We start from the raw sequence: 22856 nt of genomic DNA on the forward strand, positions 1-22856 counted from the left end.
GAAAAAATATGTCTCTTAATGGTTCTAAAACCCTCTGAATAATTTTGTATCCTGGATCTTTCTTAACCATTAGGAGCCATAATTTCATTATACATAATTACCAAACAATTATATTTTATTTTGTACTATATCATAAGATCCTCTTAATCATTTTACATCAAATCATTCAATAATTATCAAACAATTATTTAATACTTTAAAATATTATTAATTGGTTATATGTAACTTTTTTCAGTTAAAATGAAATGAAATAAAATAAAAAGAGTAAATGATAAAACGTGTTCTTGAATTGGTGAGGGGGGAGGGGGAGGAGATAGAAGTGGTTTGATTTGTCAAATAAACAACAAAACCCACCGCCCTCCTGATTCATCAACATCACAAATCTTAATCTCATCGATCATATTCTACTATTGCTAATTCATCCTCCATGACTCTTCCTTTCCGGCGATCCCAATTTTCTTTCACCGGAGCCGTAAGAATCGATATCTTCTTCCACCTGTAAACCCTATATACCACTTCAAATTCTTTGGTAAGGCTGCATCTCGTTTATTTGCCTTTGTTTCTTCAATCAATCGGTTGTAATTTAGTTTCCTACATCATTTGGTTCTCATCTTCTGTATCCCAGTTTTAGAAACTTGATTATCCGAAAATCGAAACCCTAGGTTCGAGTTTACTTGTGTTAGGGTTTCGAATTTCGATCATCCACTCTGTTTATAATTCTCGAAGGTGTAAATATAAGACCAAGATGAGGCAATTTTTCCATCTTTCACGTCCCCGATTTCGAGAAATTATAAATGCTACATTTACCCTAGTTTTAATTGCCCTAATTTACAACCAATTTGATTCATTGAAGAAACTTCCAGTTCTCAATGGTCAATCGAGCTCAAGAGGTAGGTCTATGATTGAATCGATTGTAAACTCATCAGCTCCAATTGATACTTTAACCAACTTCGAAATCTGTGCTGGATTGGCGGACCATAGAGGTTATTCTAGCAGCTGTGAGTTCTTAAAAGCGAATCCACATTGTTCATCTGATGGGCTTTTTGATTACGTAAAGTTCTATTATTGTGATTGCAATGAGGGTGCATTAGGTGCTATAGTTTTGGTTATTTGGCTTGTAGCATTGTTCTATCTTTTGGGTAACACGGCTGCCGATTACTTCTGTTTTTCGTTGCAAAACCTTTCGGGTTTATTGAAATTATCTCCAACTGTTGCTGGGGTTACTCTCCTTCCTCTTGGCAATGGGGCCCCTGATGTTTTTGCAAGTATTGCTGCATTTGTGGGAAATGATACGGGTGAGGTTGGTCTTAATAGCGTTTTGGGCGGTGCAGTCTTTGTTACTTGTGTTGTTGTTGGAATCATATCAATTTGTGTAGCTGATCAGGGAGTTCAAATCGATAAAAAATGCTTTCTTAGAGACATTGGGTTCTTTCTTGCCACATTAATGTTTCTTTTGTTGATTCTTATCGTGGGTAAGCTGAGTTTTGGGGCTGCGGTTGCATTTGTGTCGATATATGTGTTATATGCGGTTTTTGTTGCTAGTAATGAGATCCTTAAGAAACATGTTCAGAGGTTAAAGTTGGACTCTGTAACTCCATTGCTTCCACTTAGAGTGAGTATATTTTCTCAAGAAGATGATTCCATCCAAAGCTCTTTGCTTGATGTTGAAACTGAAGCCGATGGTTCTCAATCGCGAAATTCTTTACCCGAATGGATGTGGGCTTCAAATGTTGCAATCTATTCGAATCAAGCAATGAAGTTTCAAGAACACGAAAGACATTTATGGGGATGGCATGATGAGGGGATCGAGATTGATCAGCCATGGTTCTCCTTTTCTAATTTATGCTCGTGTCTGGTATTCCCTTTAACCGTTCCAAGATTGTTGACCATTCCGTTAGTCGAAGAGGAAACATGGTCAAAACCATATGCTGTAGCAAGTGCTTCATTGGCTCCGCTTCTTCTTGCATTCATATGGAACACCCAAGATGATTTGGGTTCAGAAATCAGGATCATTGTGTACGTTCTTGGTGGTTTAATTGGTTCAACCCTTGGCATTCTTGCGTATCTTTACACTAGATCAGATCATCCACCTCGTAGATTCTTATTTCCGTGGGTTTTAGGGGGTTTTCTTATGAGTATCGTTTGGTTCTACATGATTGCAAATGAGCTTGTAGCCTTGTTGGTAGGATTCGGTGTGTTTCTAAAGGTGAATCCCTCAATTCTTGCACTAACAGTATTGGCTTGGGGGAACTCCATGGGTGATTTGGTGTCAAATGTTGCATTGGCTCTTGATGGTGGGGACGGCATCCAGATTGCTGTATCCGGATGCTACGCGAGTCCCATGTTCAATACGCTCGTGGGTTTGGGAGTTTCTTTGTTAGTTGGAGCGTGGTCAGAAAAACCCGCGTCTTATCATGTTCCTCAAGACACCAGTATTTACTACACCATGGGGTTTCTGATCGTTGGGCTCATGTGGGCTCTTGTTGTTCTTTTGAGAAACGATATGCGGCCTAATAGGACGATGGGTGTAGGGCTCGTTGCGCTTTATTTGGTTTTCCTTTCTGTAAGGTTAAGTGGTGCAATGGGGATCATATCACTGGCTGGTTTACGGGAATTATAGAGATTGTAGTTCATGTGGAAGTTTTATTGGCGAGGTTTGAGCGTGAACCGTTAACGAGCACGCGGGATGGAGTTACCGGTGATTGCATATTTGTGAATGTAAATTGTAGTTTAGAGGGCTTAATGACAATGACAATGAAAATGATGAATTAGAAGGCCCTTGAGCCTTTTCTTGGGATATAATTTGGGTGGTTATGTTTGTTATTTGTTCTTAAGTTTCTTGCTCTGTTGTCATGTATATGTATGTATTACCACTACCAGTTACTAGTCAACTATTTGTTTGACTAAGAGTTGGTATCATTGGGATCATATGAAACCGTTATATCTTCCATATAAATTAGCCTTTGCTGTGAATGTTTGTGGATTTTTATTCGAAGTACAAAAAAAAAAAAAAAAGTGATTGTTTATATAAAATAATTGGAGTAGGATGCGCAAGTGACGCTTTGGCCGAGTGGTTAAGGCGTGTGCCTGCTAAGTACATGGGGTTTCCCCGCGAGAGTTCGAATCTCTCAGGCGTCGCTTTCCCTTTTCCTTTTTCAGATTTTCCTTTATTTTTAACATTAAAAATGCAATATTTATTTCTAATACCTTTTTTTATATCCGAATTGCATTGCATATTTGGGAACCAGCAATTCTTGATGTTAACTTTGATTCATAATTTTAAAATTTGTGTTACGTTTTATTTTTAACTTACAACATATATTTATCATCCAATACAGGCTTTTAAAAGAACTATATAAAAAATAATATTAGTTTATCTCCGTTGTTATAAATCGATAAATAAAATCATCTATCTATTGTCCTATCATCCAAACTTGAAGTTTTATTCTGTTTTCCAAACGCTTCTAAGGATTTCAAAATTCTATATTTATAGAATTTCAATTAAATCTTAAGATTTCAAATCCGAATAATACAATAAATTAAATATGAATTTGAAATCTAAAAAATCCATTCAAATCAGACGAGACCTAAATTTTAAATAGAAACCTGAGGGTCAATAAAAGTATATTTGCTGACGTGGCAGGTGTTTCCTTGTGTCTATTTGGGGGTCCAAAGGGAAATCAAAATCTCGATTTCACAATTTCATCAAAGGCAACTGTTTACAAGCGACTTCCGGTTTAACTCTATGGACTCCGACGTGACCATGGTGCCCGCCGGTGAAGGTTCGACTCTTCCAGGACCTTCTTCTTCTTCTTCTTCCAAGAAACCCAAGCGTTTCGAAATCAAGAAGTGGAATGCCGTCGCTCTTTGGGCTTGGGGTGAGTTTACGAAACCCTAAACCTAAGTTTTATAGTCTTTTGCTAGTTCAACGCCGATTTCATGTTTTTGATATGTTAAGTCGTGCAGATATTGTGGTTGATAATTGCGCCATTTGCAGGAATCACATCATGGATCTCTGTGAGCGCTTTTTTAATGCAATTTTTTTCTTTCATGAATTGAATTCGTTTATGTGATCGGTGTAGTCTGATTTGTTTTTCTATTCAATTAGGTATCGAGTGCCAAGCTAATCAGGCTAGCGCCACCAGTGAGGAGTGTACCGTCGCTTGGGGTATGCTTTGTCGCCTACACTCTTAACTCTAAAGCTAAGAAGTGATAGTATATTGTTGCATGTGAAATTGTGTTCCATTGATTTACATGGTTAAGCAACAATTTTCTTGACCGTTTGGTAATGCTGTTATATATCTAAAATACATGTAGAGCAGTAGAGGGAAGGAGAGTTATATGACAAGATTCATTACCTAGATTTCTTGCAATGGAATAAGTTCCATTTGCTTAGAGCCAAAATTAGTGTGGAGTTCATAAACAAAACAGGTCTTGAGTCTTAACTATTTTATACCGAACATGGAACACCTCCCTAGGTTTATTCGTCGTGGGTATTGCTTTTGTGCCATCTATAATGTTCCTTTTTGTTGATGTTGGTTGCATATGGTGTCCATGATAGATTTTGATTTACAGACTTTTGATTGTTTTCCATCATCCTAAAACTAATATATGTTGATGTGTCTAACTATCTGCGAACTTCTGACGAGGGAAACTTGTTATCTATTCTATTATGGTTTATGTTTCAGTATCATGTAGTTGATCTTGCCTTCTAAATATCTAATATGGACAAATGTGCCTATAATGGTTGTAACGCAAGGCCATTGTGGAAATGTACATGCTAATATAAGATCCGCTGATGTGAAATGTGTGGGTTTACTTTTATTTGTATATATGGTAAGTTGAAGTACTATTGTGTAACATGCTATCCTATGGGGTGGAGGACATGTTTGCATCATAGCTGTTAAAAGCGTACCTAGGCTCTGAGGCTCATAAGGCTCAAGGTCTTGGGCTTTTTTAAAGTCGAGGCTAGGCGTATTCACAAGGCTCACTAAGGCCTGTGCCTTGGCTGAGGCGCTTTGTGGGCCTAGGCGCGCCTCATAAAGAGTTATTAAATACCGAGTCAAACCTTGGCATAAAAAAAGTTTTCTCGTCTTCTTATCTTCTAGACGTCTTAAAGGAGTCATTAATTATGACATAAGTCAAACGCTAATACTAAACACCTGGTTCTTATAACTTCAAGTTCAAGCCTCTCTCTATAAATACCCGGACCTTAAGACTTCTCCCTCATGGCTCACTCTTTAAACCCTTCTCCCGTCTGCCTCTATCGAAGTACTGTTGGTTGCTGCACTGGAGGCTTGTACTTTCTACATATTTGAGTTGTATGTAACTGTGTGTGTATATATTTTTATATAAGATGTGCCTCACATTTATGAGGCCCGTGCCTAGGCCCCAGGATTCCTTTGCGCCTAAGTGTGCCTTGAGCCTTTTACAACTTTGGTCTGCATACATCCCACCCCCTAGACCCAACTTTCAAGTGAGATATAGTGGGTTCCTTTACAAATTAAAGGACTTCCCTCTGTTGCTGCTCAAATTTTTGCTTGAACCGGCTATTAGACTTAGAATAGTTCTCTTAAGATTATTCTTATGTTTTCATTGGGAGAGCCAACAAAAGAACATTTAGAATGCTTATTTGTTGATTTATTATATTCTGTTGATGACTTAAAAAAATCACACATGCAAAATTTTATATGTTTTTTACTCAACAAATGTTCCCGACTTTCTATTACTTCCTTTTCCTCTTGTCTTCATATTTTTGGAAGAACTTAAAAGGGAGATAATTATGATGACCACAACGACTGTATAATTTATTAGATACAAATAAACACAATGAAAAAACTAAGTTGTATGATTTCATGTACTGATGCATGTAAGGACCTATGTTTTTGTTAGATTTGTCCATAAAAGGTAAAGCATCGACTGTTTTTACATTGTCTTATTCATTCTTCTTTGCATTTGGAGTATGGTTTCAATCCTAGTTTGGCCCATAATGGAAACATGATTTATGGTATACAATCTTGATCATGGTTAGAGGTGTGTCACGAGCAAATTAGCTAACGAATTGGGTCTCCATGGATGATAGAACAAAAGCAACCATCATCCTCCACGCATAAAGAGGTAGTTGGACTTGAGCATAGTGCTAGCCAACTTTCACCAATACACACCGATATAATGTATGAATTGGAAAGCAAGGACTATATGAAAGTCTCATCATAGAAGACTAAACCCTTATTGGAGGCATATCATGCCCCATCAAGCTTCTTCAGGAGTACTAATTTAAATATGGAAGGGTTGCAATAGTCCCCGAATGGTACCTACACATTGCGTTTCCCTACTTAATCTTTTTCGTGATCTGTTCACCATATATTAGTCTTCATTCCTTGTACTTGTATGCTCACATTCGTGCACAAGTCAGGGGTCGTGACGGAAATGGCCGCTTAACCCTTTTGGTTGGAGGTCTGTCTACATCTCACCCCCCCAGACCCTACTTTCAAGTCGGATTTACTGGGCTTTGGTTTGGCTTGGTTTTGCAGTTGTCCCTGACTCTTTTCTAAAGGTCCTCATAATCTAGTACATCCTAGGCAATTGCAACAATTGTCATCGTAGAATCCAAAGCTCATTCCAGAGAATATGAAAGCATTTCCATAGATATCTCCTTCTTAACTGAAACAAGGAAGAATACTACACAATATCCAATCACCTATTTCTCTATCTTGGGATGGATTATTTGAATTATGAAAAACTTGGAAACTCATCATATAGAAAAACTGAAGAAATGCAGACCACCTGTTTGGATGCATAAATTGCACAAAAGGTGTGTGGGCCCAGATGGCCCTTTCCCTTAATCTCAAGACTTTCTTTTGGGAGGGAGCAAAAGTTGTCCCAAAAGAAGACACTTTTTGGCTCGAAATCCAACAAACCGAGCTTGGGGAAAAAACTTTGTGAGTTGTTGATTTTATAGGCTGGTCATGGGATGACCTACATAAGTTACAAAGAAGATGCTGAGACTCAGAGAGACACATAGTTGTCTACGTTGGTCATTGGACATTTGAATTACGTGCTAAGAGGCCCTAGCCTTGTAGACACATATTGGCCAAGGTTGTTTAAGTTGATCCTAAGATTGCCGACCTAAGTTCCAAAAAAGGACCCAACAACACAAACCCTGTTCGCTCATGCAAGAATCCCCATTCAACCACTGTCTGTTCGATCTATACACATAGAATATGGCTGACCTGTTGAACTTAGTTAACACCAACCCAACTTGTCAGCCAAGCCAACCATGCCAAGGATGGTTGAACTCGGTCAAGCTCTGTTAAAGCTACGTCAATTGTGGTCAAGCCAAACTCACATGCTCAAATGTAGTTAACAACGTTTGAGCTTGAATCCCCAATCCTACAGAACCCTTTGCGATAGTGGCTTCTAATTGTTTTTATGTACCTGGCATTTGATGACCTTGTCCCGTAACTATTTTGGCTATTTCGAGCAACACCACCTGTTGTGATGTGATCGTCAGGACTTCTGTGCGAACATATTTCTATGGCGGTGGATATAGAAACACTACATCACAATTTAGATAGCTCCGGTACGAAGAAAAATCATGAATCAGATGTGGCAAAAATGCTGAGGGGTCATATGGAAACATAGATTATATTGTAAACAAGGATATTGAGTAAGGTTAAGGGTGGCAACAATATAAAATATTGTTCAAGTGTAGTCATGTGGTTCAGGTTGAAAGCAGCCTGGATACAAGTAGTAAATAATCCATTGACATCATTCAATGTGATTGAAAGCACCATTGATGTAAACATAGAGAAAATTTCCAGAAATTTAATTTTGTTGATAGTATGTATGTGTCCCTCCCTACTCACCTTCCCCCTCTTAATTGTGGATGCGTATTTGTTCATATGATAAATCTGGTTTGTGCCTGCTGTGTTGCTTGTAAGTAATTTTGCTGTCTTATCGGTTGCTTGTACCAACCAACTGGAGCATGTCAAAAAAGAAAAAACCAAAAGAAAACGCTGGAGTACATCAAATATGACATGTCCAATGTACTATGTCTTGGTGCTAATTTACAAGACCTTTTGACAAACCTTTGTGCTATTTTTCTATAATGTTTTGAGTGGAGAGTGCACATAATTACCAGCACTATACATATTTTTTCTTCAAGCAATGAACATTAAAGATATGTCTAATGGAAAATCTAAATGGCTCCTCCCTCAGCCCCAGAAATCTATGGTGTGGGGCTGTTTGCCTGTGGGGTTGAACTATACCATGCATTGATCATGTTAACAGGTGTACACAAAAATTTCCTTGGGGCATTACCCAAGTTGTACTGGCGGGACTTCCCTTGTGGTACTCGTTAATTTGGTAAGACAAAATTCACAGTGTGCAGCTTTGATGGTATCTATACATGATTGACCATGAATGCCAGGGTCACGAGAGTGATATTTTGGATGAATGTTTTTTGGGTATAAAGAAGAGCTTTGAAAAAAGCAAAGCTTTGAACTGTACAACTTATTATCCTTTTCAAATTCAATTTCGATTTTAACAATGTTTTTTCCTTCTACATGATGAAGGTCCCTTCCATTTCTCTTCTTGATTCTCTCTATTTCAAGTACTTTTGACTGTTTTTTTCTTTTGATCTCAATTTCTTTGCTTCTCTCTCTACTCCCTCCTTTTGGTCTATATCTCTTGACTGAGGGTCTCACTGTTTTATTATGCATGGAAGTCTAGCTATCTATCCGTCTCCACCGTCTAGACTGTAACAGTATAGTTACATAAGTATACTATATGCATTATTATTCTTACACTATTGTCAGGATTGGTATATGTAGAACCATATAAACTCACCATTATTCTTCTTGGATATATGTTATACAGCCAAAATGCACACATACACACACACACACACACACACACATATATATATATATATATATATATATATATATATATGTTTTTCGTCATATATCATGCTGAACCATTATAACTTTGTATCTGTCTAGTTGCCACTTTCCGCTTAAGAAGCTAAGATGGTTCTTTTGAAGAGATTAGAATATGGTGTTCAGACCTCTTGTCTTTCTAGTTTTTAATAGAACAGCATTGCATTAAGCAGTTATATTCATGTCATTGATGAATAGTAACACTGCATCAACTGCACTACGATCGACAACTTGGATTCTTGCATTTTACTATTTTTGGTAATGTGTGAACTACGAAGAACTTGCTTTACATGGTTCTGTTTCATATGTGTTAATAATCTACATAAATAACTCACTCCTGTATCCCTAATTTTAAGAACTTTCATGACCTCTTGTCCTGATATCATGCTTCTGTATCCTTGCCCAGTGGAAAACCTGCCCAATTGACCCATTAGAGTTTTATCAACGGGTTTAAAAGTTATTAAATATGGGTAATCTAGCAAAATGATATATGACATTATGAAGTGTGTAACCATATGATGCAATACAAAATAGTATGACAGTATAAAATGATAATTCCACAGAGATCGATACTAATTGCATGATCTCAAAACATTTGACAAAGTAAAATTTTAATAAAAAGCTAATGTAATCATCAATCTATCTCGATATAGTTGATATATAATGGTATATATTGATCATACAACACTTTTTAGTTGTAATTCATGACAAATAATATATGTTTGTAATCTATTAGTTATTTTTATTTGTTTTATACTGTGTGCATATGTTGTATATGTATGTGCATGCTATATATCTACACATATGGGTGTAATTTTATTTGTTTTTATGAAAAAAGAGAGAATAGGTGTTCGGAACCACCTAGTGAATCCAACCCAACCCATATTGAGCCATTTTTAGGTAGAAAAAAGTAATCCTCCTTTTGTTGTCCATTTTGACCCATTACCTACTCCAGATAATCTGCTCATTTTGCCATTAGTTGTGATTCTTGTTGTGATACAGACTTTGTCTTAATGCTCAATTGTTGGTAGTTTTTTGTGCCAGTTATTGTGACAATTTTCCCCTGGTTATATTTGCATCTCTTTGTAGTGTAAAATGTATACCAAGTTACTGAAATGTTGGTGTTTAATGATTTCTGAACATTGAAACATGCGATAACGAAATTGCATTGATATGCAGGTGTGTGCAACCATGCTTTTCACTTTCACTGCATCAGTCGGTGGCTGAAGACTCGTCAAGTTTGCCCTCTAGGTATACCATTAAACTTCACCCGTCGGCAAACTAGCCATTTTTGGCTCAAAAATCACCAAATAGAAATCGCGATTTTGTGGGAGGTTCATATAAGAAGGCTAAATATCTTGAGAAGGGAAGGTTCATATGTGAATCGTTGAAAAAATCCATTTGCAGATAACCCATATGAATAATTGGTATTGTCGGTTAACATATTCATCTTCAAATAGGTTTTCTGAAACTTCTCACAATATTTAGCCTTCTTGTTCCGGCCCCTCTAGCTGTTATTTCGCAAATTATCATTAAATAGCCACAGATCCTGCAAATTGGCTTAGCAAATTTGTGGAATGTACTTTTTCAGACATTTTCTGTCTGTTGGTAAACCATATCTCAGCCGAAAAGCAGAAGATTTGAATTCTAGGTCATATTGTGCGGATTTACTGGCTAGAGGGAGGTTCAAACGTGAACAGTAGCCTAATAAAAGAACATGAAAAGCAGCCAAATCACATGCAAAATCACATGTGATTTTACACTAACGGTCAATGCAAAGGTGTGCGAGCGATGGGGCTGCGACTTGAGTTGTGTGAATCACAAGTGGTTTACATGTGATTTTAGTGTGAATTCAAATGTGATTGGACTGTTTTCTTATTCTCTTATGTGGTAACTGTTCTCGTATTAACCTGACTCTTACCAGTCAGTTCATGATAACGTGTTGAGAAAAACAGCTAGTTTGGGAAATTTTTGGGCAAATGGCTATTTTGGTAATTTTCCAAAAATAGTGGTCTCTAGATTACTGTTTCTGAGATGGTTGCGTGTGTTCTGCAGACAACAGTGAATGGGAGTTTCAGAAATATGGGCACTAGAGAAGGCACATTACTGCAACTGGAGTATGGAGAAGAGAAGTATATGCTGTTTTTTTCTTTTTTCTTTTTTTGTAATATTATGATGTGTTACTGAAGATGACAGGGGTATTTTGGACCAGTAAAAAGAATATGTGTGACTGTCATTTCATGCTCTCTTTTGGCAAATGGTGATCATGTTTTTGTCTTGTGATTTCATAGTTCCATTTCCATGTATAATAGATGTGTGGTAGCGGTGTGAGTGTAATCTGAGGTCTTAGTTTTGAGTTGGAGCACCACTCCTCCCTCAATGGATGCATGTGTGATTTACCTCTCGCGTTAGTCTATGTCCTCCCTTCGGCCTTTGAGGAGCACAAATCAGAGAGTGGTTAACTGCCCAGTAATTACTCTCGTCATTAAATCGAAATTGATAGCAAGATTCCCGCCACCATATTCTTCTACAACTCTTTTTGGTTCACGTGTGAATAAGTATTCGATATTAACGGGAATTGTTCATTGTTTATATGTACTTATGGAGAGAGGAAGGTCGACGGTCATTTTATGTAGAGGGGGGAGGTTCATTACTCATTAGGGTGTAGAAAGGAGGGAATGACAGTGGCTGCCACTTGCCAGTCAGGGGCAAACTTACAGTGGTACGGGCCATCGCTTCATGGTTTCGTTGTATGCGGAAAACTTGCGTTTATAAAGGAAGGGTATCATCATATTGTTTGGTTGGTTGCTACCATATAGTTTTTAAAACTAAATCTTTGAAACAATGAAGTTGTTAATGTTGTTCACTTTGTTTTAAATTATATTCCATGTTATTTTTTTTTTGTTCCACCTCATTTTTGTACATCATTTTAATCCATTGGTTACCAGATATGTAGGTAAACCAGATACTTAAATGTATAAAATGTTATATTTCAAGTACTAAAATAGAGGTTTTAAAAGTATGTTACATGAGATAGAAATAAAAACAAAATATGTTATATTTTAATGGAATTTTTCCCTATATATTTCACAAAGAGTTATCTATAAACAATTATAAAAATAGAAAGAGGTACTTTGTTGTAGAGTAAAAAATAGATTATCATTTAGATTTTGAGATCGTAGCTAAGTTGATTACTTGAACAAATATATTTTTTTATATAATTATAAATATTTAAACATCATATAACAAAAAGAAATCATATAAAGGATGAATGATTATCAGCTTACTGAAAACAACAAACGGAAAAATACAAGCTTAATAAACCTAAATATGATCATCTCATCACATCACAGATGATGGCGTAATTTTACATCTTAAGCATATTATTAACATATCTAAATATGACAAACCTAAATAAATAACAATCTTATAATATAAAAGTGACCATAAGTTCCTTAATATGAGTCTAAGACAAACACTACTGATCAATTTAACATTCAATGACTATTTAACTTTGTTTTTCTTGCACTGAAACTTCTCTAACATGCATATTTATCCTTAAAATGTCTAATCAACGCACACGTTAACATGTCACACTTGAATTCGAGCATATATCAACTAATCGTACCAAAATGAATGCATCAATTGTTTAATAAACAGACGACCTTAACGCCTCAAAAGTCATCCCATTTTGGCTTTACTGAATTACCACAAAGGCTACTAGAGAAGCATTTAAGCATGAACTTGAGATGCTTAAATATACCGTTTACTGTCAAATTTCTCTGAATACTACTTAAATGTCTCTGCTTTTTCCCCTTTTTCTCTTATTCTTTTGGTGCATAGAAGGGAATGAAAATGGCAAACAAACTCGACACCATTTCCTTTGTCTCAACGTGTTTTTCATTTTTATCTTAAGAGGTAGGTTAATCATACTTGTTTTTTTATTTACATTTTCGATATATGATTTGATTTTTTGATATAAATAGATATTTATATAACACCACCATTGTCATAAAATTTTGGGTCAGAGTTGGGATTCATAAAACAATATAATCCACATGATTTTTTGATGCTTTTTATGGAAAAAAACGTGTCATTTGGTTTTATGTATATTTTTTCTTCAAGTTCTTGAAATACATGGTAAGTGGATGTCTTTTTCGTCATCATCATACGTCTATTTATTATATTGTACTAACAATCACCAAATGACTCGTTACTATCAAAACATTAAAAAAGAAATAAAAATAAAAATCATAACATATTGTAGATCCAGACAATTTTACAACTACAACTGCATTTTCTAATAATAAGACGACAATTTTACCCCTAATTGTAGAAAGATAATAAGAATAAAATCAACTTTTATTTTTAAAAACATATATTTATTTTGAAACAAACTAAAATAATATTATAAATGTATTTTTATGCTTTTCTTTCAAGTCATTGAATATCGTTATGGAACACTCAGAGGCTGTTTGGCAGTTGCTAAATGATTAAGTGGTCAGAATGATTAAGAGACTCTAATGAAATATAAAATAATTATTTAAAATGAAATTATGGCGCTGAATTGTTACGGGAGGCACGAGATACAAAATTATTCAGAAGGTTTTGAAACCATTAAGAGACAAACTTTTTTTTGCCAAACAAGATTCATCCTTCAACGATTCAGAGATTGTCTTTTAGTAAAACCATTGTTAAGAGGTAAACTTAAATTTATTTATTGTGATCATAATTTATTTTGATTAATCCAAACACAACCTGTTACACCCTTTAAAAAAAAATAGAAAAAAACAATACTAACAATGAAAGTATGTTTTCACAAAAATATTTGATGTATTTTGTTTTTAGTTTATAATGTTACATACATACATACCATGATTTTGGATCTCAAATACTCTCCTTTCTTCTTCTTCTTCCCTCTTTATGCAAACAATCAATCATCTTCCGGATCAGAACTCAGGTTTTGACTCCAAGAATTTTCTCGAATCAGGCTTCTCCTTGTCGATTGGAATGAAACAATGTGGAAAATTTTAAACGTGGGTTGTGGACTGACATGATTGACCACTGATACAATCGTAGTCGTCATGACTACCATCATCCAAATCCACTAATTCTTCTTCTTCCTATATATACATTCTAACCTGATTCCCACTGTACAACCCCACCTTCTCCCTCTTCTTCTTCCCCACAACTCCACTCTGTATGGCCCTTGTTAAAGAAATCATGGGTTCTTCCATGACGGAAAAATCTCCGTTTCTTGCTTCCAATGTTCTAAAAACCATCAATCACAACCAGAATCAGTTGTATCTGAACCCACTTTTTGTTCCGATTGATAACTCCAGGTCCGCCCAATTCAGGAAAAAGATTCCAAGGAGGACTCCAGTGGTGGTGGCTGCTATAAGTGAAGATTTGGCGAAATTTGTGAAAGCCGAAAAGGCGGTTACCTTTAAGGTGAGAGCTGTATTGACTGTTCGAAACAAGAATCAGGAAGATTTTAAAGAGGCGATTGTCAAGAAATTTGACGCTTTTGCTGATCAGATCGGGAGAAATGTTGTTTTGGAGCTTTACAGTACTGATATTGATCCAAGTACGCCACTCGTTCGATGAAATGCCTCTGTTATAAGTTTTCAATAAATTATCGACTTTCTTCTTGTTTTCTTACTGATTCTTTTTTGTTCTCTTTTAAATTTCATTTGATGCTGAAGAAACAAGGGCTCCAAAGAAAAGCAAAGAATCTGTGTTGAAGGATTGGTCACAGAAATCAAACCTCAAATCTGAAAAGGTTAATTACACATCTGATATATTGGTGGATTCAGATTTTGGAATTCCAGGAGCCATTACCATCACTAATAAGCATCAAAAGGAGTTCTTTTTGGAGAGTATCACCATTGAAGGATTTGCATGTGGTCCTGTTTACTTCCCTTGCAGTTCTTGGGTTCAATCCACTAATGATCATCCTAAGCCCAGGATTTTCTTCTCTAATCAGGTGCTTATCTTTCTTAATTCTTCCACTTGAAAATTGAAATCCTCGGTGTTCTATAACAAGTCAAAGGATTAAACTTTGAAAGTCAAATCTTGATTTCTCTTTGATCCACCATGATTAGTAGTTGATGAACATGCCATGTGATCCCCGAATATAATGTTCGAAAAGGGTTCATTTTTTTTAAATCTATAGATAAAACTATTATTGGAATACTTCTTGAGATGTGATCTAATAGATGGTGACTCGATTCTTGGTAATTCAATAACAAATTTGTTTCAAAGTTGTATCAAGCTTACATGTTTATGAATATAATTGTATATTTGAGCAGCCGTATTTGCCTGATGAGACTCCGGCCGGGTTAAAAGTGTTAAGAGAGAAAGAGCTCAAGGATTTAAGAGGTGATGGCAAAGGAGTGAGGAAGTTATCGGATCGAGTGTATGATTATGATGTTTATAATGATCTGGGAAATCCTGACAGAGGAAACGACTTCATTAGGCCGTCACTTGGAGGTGAAAAGATCCCGTATCCAAGGCGGTGTCGCACTGGCCGTTTACCTAGTGATACTGGTGTGTATTGTGTAACCGATCTTTTTCCCAAATACGGCCTAAATAATGATAAGGGAGGGTTTAGATGAGAATCGTAAATATTTTGAAACTTGGGAATCATTTATTCATTCTTTATTCGTGATGAAAATCATTCATAATGAAAACACATGATATTCATCATAAAGATGTATGATGCATGATATTCATGATTGTTCAGGGTTATTCATTATGAATTACGCATGAAACAGTTGGTTCTCAGTTTCTTAAAATATTTATGATTCTCATTTGAACTTTTCCGAGTGCTGGATTGCTGAGATTATCTATTGTTGTGTGATTCAAACAGATATTTTAGCTGAGAGTCGAGTGGAGAAGCCTTTTCCTTTGTATGTTCCGAGAGACGAACAATTCGAAGAGTCGAAGCAAAATGCATTCTCAACAGGGCGGCTAAAGGCGGTGCTACATAATCTGCTGCCGTCAATGGTGGCCAGCATTTCGAAGAAACACGACTTCAAGGGGTTCTCACAGATCGAAAGTCTCTATAGTGAAGGAGTCCATTTGAAACTAGGCCTTCAGGATGATCTCTTAAAGAAGCTTAGATTGCCAAACTTAGTGACCAGACTCCATGAGTCTAGCCAGGGTGGTGGCCTTCTAAAATATGATACCCCCAAGATTCTTTCCAGTAAGCATCATTTTATATGCAAATTCATATGTGAAGATAAAAAACTGAATGGAAGTTTATACTATTCATTTGTGCAGAGGACAAGTTTTCATGGTTACGTGATGATGAATTTGCTCGCCAAGCACTCGCAGGGGTCAACCCTGTCAACATAGAAAAGCTTCAAGCTTTCCCACCAGTGAGTCGACTCGACCCTGATATCTATGGCAGACAAGAGTCCGCCCTCCAAGAAGAACACATTTCAGGCTACCTTAACGGCTTGACCGTCCAGCAGGTAACAATTTTTTATACCAGTTGAGCCTTTAAATTCTTTCTTACATATGCAAATTGCAGCATATACATACATACATACATATATATACACAGTCGGGTTCATAATGGTACCTATTTAAGAAAATAAGAAAATGACTGAATCACATGTGATTTTACACTAACATCACGTACAAAATCATATGTTATTCACCCAACCTTGCTATCCGGCCATAGGGTCCCCCGCACATTTTTCTGACCGTTAATGTAAAATCACATGTGATTTCGTACGTAATTGGCCATTTTTTTACTTTCTTAAATGGGTACCATTCTCATATGAACCTCTCTCTCTATCGCTCTCTCTCTATATATATATATAGGGTTGGGTTTACCGGAAAACCACAAGAAAATGAACAATGAACACATTAAACCATTCATTTTCTAGGGTGCATATATGTATAAAAGTAATTTGTTGTGCATAAAAACTAGGAAATGTTTTCATTGCTTTTATGCACATGTGCATACCAGACAAATGAATGGTTATTAGGGTGTTCCTCATTTTTTATCATTTTTTTTTTGTTTTCCTCCGAACCTGAGTCTATATATGTATAGGCACAATCATTTGTTAACCAAGTAAATAGTATTAACTTTACAAACTTATCCGAGCCGTTCATTTTGTGATCAACGGTTATGATTAAATGTGAAGTTATAAAATGATGAAAAAGGAAAGAAATTGAATTAAATGGAGGACCGTTTTCCAACAAATTGTTTTTATTTTTGGAAGATGATCATATTTTATATTTGAAAAAATAATAATGTTCTATTTTTGGAAAATAATCATGGTTTATATGGTGTTTGTTTAAAGTTGATAGTGTTGTTTCATCTATGAACTTTGATTGTTCCAATTCCTAATTTATCGAAGTCCACAGGTGAAAACTAAAAAGTTTATAGGTGAAACAATGATTTTCTTTGAGTTCATAATGTCGTTTCGTGTATGAACTTCCAAATTTTTTACCAAAGTTCATAGGATGAAACAAGAAAGTGAATGAGATAATTAAGGAAGTTTATACAAAGTAAATGATTGAGGAATGTGATACCGATATATGAAAAAGACGAAAATACCCGGTTAACAAAGTTTGTACTAGTTAGGCGGTTAACAAAAGAAGGTGCCTCTCTCTCTCTCTCTCTCTCTCTCTCTCTATATATATATATATATATATATTGCATTAGTGAGTATTTCTGTATACGTATGTAACTAACATTTAGTAAATGTTAACAGGCTATGGAGGAAAATAAGCTATTCATAATCGACTACCATGATGTATACATACCATTTCTTGACCGAATAAATGCACTTGATGGGCGTAAGGCATATGCAACTCGCACCATATTTTACTTGAATCCATCCGGCACGCTTAAGCCCATTGCAATCGAGCTTAGCCTACCACAGGCTCTACCTGGTTCACAATCAAAGCGTGTGGTCACACCGCCAGTAGATGCCACCAGCAACTGGACTTGGCAACTGGCTAAAGCCCATGTCTGCTCTAACGACGCTGGTGTGCACCAACTTTCGAACCACTGGTTACGGACACATGCAGCCATGGAACCGTTTATATTGTCTGCACACAGACAATTGAGCGCTATGCACCCGATATATAAGCTTCTGGACCCACATATGAGATATACGCTAGAGATCAACGCCCTTGCCCGCCAGAACCTCATCAATGCCGATGGTGTCATTGAGCAATGCTTCACCCCTGGCCGCTACTGCATGGAAATAAGTGCGGCTGCGTATAAACATTGGCGCTTTGATTTAGAAGGCCTCCCAGCTGATCTCATTAGAAGGTATCCATCCAAAACCCATACAATTAATCATTGTAAATTTGTATTCTTAGTTTCATACATTACATGCATAATAGATGTACTACAAGAAGTCGGCTTTAAAAAACGTGCTCCTTCTATCTATAAAAAACCCTAATAAAAACCTTTCAATCGATACAGACAGATTAATCCAGCCAGACAGGTTTTAATGGAAAACCAACCAAACAACAGCTAAATGTCATAATAGATTGTTTTATAAGACTAAAAATTATAGGACAAAACAATTGTGCATTCGATGTTACAATGGATTGATACGGAAGCTTTTAGGTGTCGTAACAAGTTTTTAGGACATTTTTGAAATAAAACATTATATTAGTATCTTTATACGAAAATATTTGAAAAAATGTCTTATAAAAACAAGTATCTTATAGAACGATGTCAAAAGTGTCGTATAAAAAAGCTAATAACACATTTTATTTCAAATGGGTCTTAAAACTTGTTAGGACGCTAACAAATGTTCTAATAACTTATTGTCACATTTTTACATATGTTACACAATTGTCTGGTCTAATAAAGTTTGTTTATTAGGACATTTTAGGCATATTTGGCGTACTATAAAACTCAAATATCTGACGAATATATGCATACAGGGGTATGGCAGTTCCCGACCCGAGTCAGCGACATGGTCTGAAACTCCTAATCGAAGACTACCCGTATGCTTCTGATGGGCTCTTAATTTGGGAAGCCATACAAAACTGGGTTCGTACTTATGTAACCCGATACTACCCGGACTCATCGGACGTCTGTAACGACCGAGAGCTCCAAGCATGGTATGCGGAGTCGATCAATGTGGGCCACGCGGATCTCCGTGACAAGAACTGGTGGCCCACATTGGCCAATGGAGATGACCTCACCTCCGTCCTGACTACCATCATTTGGCTCTCGTCAGCCCAGCACGCGGCTCTTAACTTCGGCCAGTATCCATACGGTGGCTACATACCAAACCGACCTCCGCTTATGCGCCGGTTGCTTCCTGACGAAAACGATCCCGAATACACGAGCTTCCTCGATGATCCACAAAAATTCTTCCTCTCGGCATTGCCAAGCATGTTGCAATCGACAAAATACATGGCAGTGGTGGATACGTTGTCTACTCACTCACCTGATGAGGAGTATATCGGCGAGCGACATCAGACGTACACATGGTCTGGGGATGCGGAGATGGTGGAAGCGTTTTACGGGTTCTCGGCAGAGATTCAGAGGATAGAGAAGGAGATCGAAAGAAGGAATAGGGACACAGGTCTAAAGAATCGATGTGGTGCTGGAGTTCTGCCGTACGAACTTCTTGCACCGAGTTCACCGCCTGGTGTAACTTGCCGAGGGGTTCCAAACAGTGTGTCTATTTGAACCCCTTTCGGCGCATATTAAGTTAGTTATCTTGTAATGAGGTTGTTATTAAGTTGTAAGTTAGATATGTTGATCGAATGTAAGATCTTGCCCGTTTTGTATAAAACATAGGACGATCGAGTTTAACTAACCCGTCTAGTATCTTTAACGTTAGCCTTTGTCATAAAATAAGCATCCGTATTTCTATTTTAAAATTTGTCTCAAAATAAGTGCATACTTTCTTATTATATCCTTAATTATGAGATGGAGAATTTAATTACTGCATATATTATCAAGGGTAAAACGGTCATTTAGTTCATCAAAAGTGTAACATTTACCAAATTTATAAATGTTGAGAAGGTATAGGTAGTTTGGGTAAGGTTTAGTCTGAATAAGGGGCTGTTTACCTAAACACTTACCAGATAAGTGTTTAACAGTAAAATTCAACTCTATCGCTGATTTATCGGGTAAGATTTTGGTCTATGAAAACAACATTGTATGTTATAATTTACCCGGTAAGCGCTAACCGTGGTAAGGATCGTCGCCATCACTTACTGGGTAAGACTCGTGGTTTTGGCCTTCGCTCTTACCAGATAAGATTTTTGATTCTTGCCATATTCATCCAGTAAAGGAATGTGACTTGGTAAGGGCTTACCCGAGTAAGCATTTGGTAAACGGCCCCTAAGTGTTAGATTGAGTAAGAGGTGGTTTGACTGGTTTTTTATTAAGTCTTGTATAGACAAGATTGTCTGTTTGGATTAACCTATGTATATAGATTGAGAACGTTCTTGTTTGAGAAAGTTTTTCATAGATAAAAAAATCATGTTGTTAATAGATAGGGACGACATATTTGTAAAAAACTTAACTTTTTGCATAAAGCTTACTAAATAAGCTAGATTTACAACTGTTAAAAAGAATTATGTATAATTAAATGAAGAAGGTGCATGTGTTAATAAAGAGCTGGATAAGGATGAGTGGAATTAGATATTTAGAAATGATTGATGGAGTAGTGGGTGGGGCCGGGGTATGGTATGTATGTCAATTTCTGCTTTAATAATTGGAAGATGGCACGATACGATTGATTTATGAACACAATTAAATTACTACCATTTTGACTCTTCATCTTTTTTGGTACATCAAACTTCTGTTGTGGCTCCACTCCTTACATATTTCAATTATATTTTTTTTAAATTAATTAATTTTTTTAAAAAACGACTTTTTTGGAGTACAACTCATGAGTCATCATTCTCACCGGTGGCCCCCTACGTGTCTTCCCCAATACTCATCCCTTGTTTCCTCCTATGTTCTAGCTGTCGCCGACCATCCTTTGTATAACATGCCTAAAATTACTTTTTTTTTTTTTATACTTGAAATTTTAAAATAAAACTTCGTTAAAAGTAACCTTTATAATGTTTTGTTATGAATGTTTGAATTTTTTTTATCTTTACGGTATTTTGTTATAACCAAGTCTTATGACAACAATTTGGTCTCACGTGAACTCATCTCTCTCTTTCTCTATATATATGTGTGTGTGTATATATCGATAACATTTCCTTTAAAAATGTATCATCTAAAATGAAAGATTGGATAGTTTCGTAATTTTAATAGTTTTTTTTTTTTTTTTAATATTTAATGTCTTTCCTTCCTCTTCCTCCCACATTTTTGGAGGAAACTTATCATTATTTTCCTTTCTTAAAAAAGTTTCAAAAACACGAGCTTCCTTTACTTGGTAGAAAAGGTTTCAAGAAAACATAGTAAGTGTTTAGGCTACAACTTACGGAGAAGACGTTCAAAAAAAAAAGTAAATTTTGGTTGATATATAAATGTACATGTGTGAGGTGTTCATATATGAATCGAATGGACGTACATATGTTAGTTTCTAGCCATGCCTAACAACATAAAGGTAAGAATGGGTGCTTGCAGATGCGTTATGGAGGGTAAAAATGGACATTTGTGGATGTATACATGTTAGTTTTTAAAGACCTTGACCTTTTAGAATGTTGACTTTACCAGTAATCCTATCACCAAACCATTGACCCTTTGATAACCTACATAACAAAGGTAACTTATAAAAAGATGGACTCTAAAGCATTGTATAATTAAAGCACGAACCTTAAAATATTAAATTGTCAATGTACCAAAAAAGGAATTCTCGTAAAAGTTATCAATTAAAGAGGAAACTATGTACGCCGTCCATGTGGTCGGTTAAAATTTGCTATTCTTGTACATATTTTTTTAAAGACTACAGTTTTTGTCCTTATAGTTTCCCTCGGTGTGGTTGACAATTCATTGATTTGTTTATCTATATTCCTTACAATTCGTTGTTATTTTCATCCATCATATTTAACGATAAACAACTGCCAAAGATAGATATAGGAACGAAAACCACAAGGACTAAAATTGCAATTTCGAAAATCTATATACCAGGTTTGCTATTTTTAATAAACTATCGGGACGAAAACTGTAGTTTACTCGTAAGTAAATGAAAAGGGTAATAGGACAGTAATTAGAGCCCATTGGATAATCGTAAGCCCAAAATGTCGGCCCACTTATCCAAACCTTCTTGTTAGTCGGCTGGCTCGGCGGTTCAATGAATCTATAAATTCAGCATGCCACGTGTGTTAACCTCCAGCCGTCATTCACCCAGGGCCGTCCCTGGGGGAGGGCGGGCCGGGCGTACTCCCAGGGCCCATAAAAAATAGGAGCCCGATTTTTTTAATATATATAATAGTAGTTCAAAAAAATTAGTAAATAGAAGACACATAAAAAAAATTAGTATCTAATATGACAAGAAAAAACTTTTATACTACATTAACTATTAAAGACTCAAACATGTATGCATTAAATATATTGAAGAAAAAAAAATACATAAATAGGTTAATCTGTCGTTCATTATATAATATTATTTAATGTTTTTCTAAGTTTTTTTTAATCTAAAACCGATGTCTAAAACAACTTGCTTCAAAAACTTTGATATATTCTCTATAATTTATCTTCCATCGACTCTGTTGATTGTTCTATTGTCATGTAAATTCTATTTTTATTTTAGAATATGATTGATTTTCTTGCTACTAGCTAAGAAAATCCCCATCTTTTGAAAAAGTACCAACTATATAAGACGGTATAACTTATATTTATATTTAGAATAATAAAACTATAATTTTTTAATAGTTGTTCTTTATTATCTAATATTGAGTTTATAAATCTTATGTACTATTTTATTTCTAAAAAAAAGAATAAGATCTCAAACCATC

At 35.9% G+C, this 22856-nt stretch overlaps 3 protein-coding genes and 1 non-coding gene across 6 annotated transcripts; all 4 read left to right on the forward strand.

Annotated features, from left to right (window-relative positions):
* The first annotated feature begins 350 nt into the window (after positions 1-350).
* LOC112511043 (cation/calcium exchanger 4-like) lies at positions 351-2826 on the forward strand. The gene has a single exon (XM_025116412.1). The coding sequence runs from the start codon at positions 746-748 to the stop codon at positions 2618-2620; it is 1875 nt and encodes a 624-aa protein (XP_024972180.1). The 5' UTR covers positions 351-745; the 3' UTR covers positions 2621-2826.
* A 230-nt stretch (positions 2827-3056) lies between these two features.
* Positions 3057-3138, forward strand: TRNAS-GCU. Its single transcript has one exon. It is a non-coding gene; the product is annotated as a tRNA-Ser (tRNA).
* Positions 3139-3671: 533 nt separating this feature from the next.
* LOC112511044 (RING-box protein 1a-like) lies at positions 3672-11227 on the forward strand. 2 transcript variants are annotated; one of them, XM_025116413.1, is made up of 5 exons: positions 3672-3878; positions 3967-4017; positions 4109-4168; positions 10122-10193; positions 10998-11227. In XM_025116413.1, the coding sequence occupies exons 1-5, from the start codon at positions 3746-3748 to the stop codon at positions 11033-11035; spliced, it is 354 nt and encodes a 117-aa protein (XP_024972181.1). In that variant the 5' UTR covers positions 3672-3745; the 3' UTR covers positions 11036-11227. The 2 variants fall into 2 exon arrangements, with proteins under 2 accessions (XP_024972181.1, XP_024972182.1); XM_025116414.1 differs by having other exon boundaries at positions 3676-3878; positions 3959-4017.
* Positions 11228-13860: 2633 nt separating this feature from the next.
* On the forward strand, positions 13861-19817 carry LOC112511247 (linoleate 13S-lipoxygenase 3-1, chloroplastic-like). 2 transcript variants are annotated; one of them, XM_025116787.1, is made up of 8 exons: positions 13861-14393; positions 14481-14529; positions 14648-14928; positions 15254-15491; positions 15814-16149; positions 16227-16420; positions 17675-18240; positions 18867-19817. In XM_025116787.1, the coding sequence occupies exons 1-8, from the start codon at positions 14145-14147 to the stop codon at positions 19621-19623; spliced, it is 2670 nt and encodes an 889-aa protein (XP_024972555.1). In that variant the 5' UTR covers positions 13861-14144; the 3' UTR covers positions 19624-19817. The 2 variants fall into 2 exon arrangements, with proteins under 2 accessions (XP_024972555.1, XP_024972554.1); XM_025116786.1 differs by having other exon boundaries at positions 13861-14529.
* Positions 19818-22856: the final 3039 nt, after the last annotated feature.

This window comes from Cynara cardunculus, assembly GCF_001531365.2.
Source record: "Cynara cardunculus var. scolymus isolate 2C chromosome LG 4, CcrdV1, whole genome shotgun sequence".
Lineage (NCBI taxonomy): Eukaryota > Viridiplantae > Streptophyta > Magnoliopsida > Asterales > Asteraceae > Cynara > Cynara cardunculus.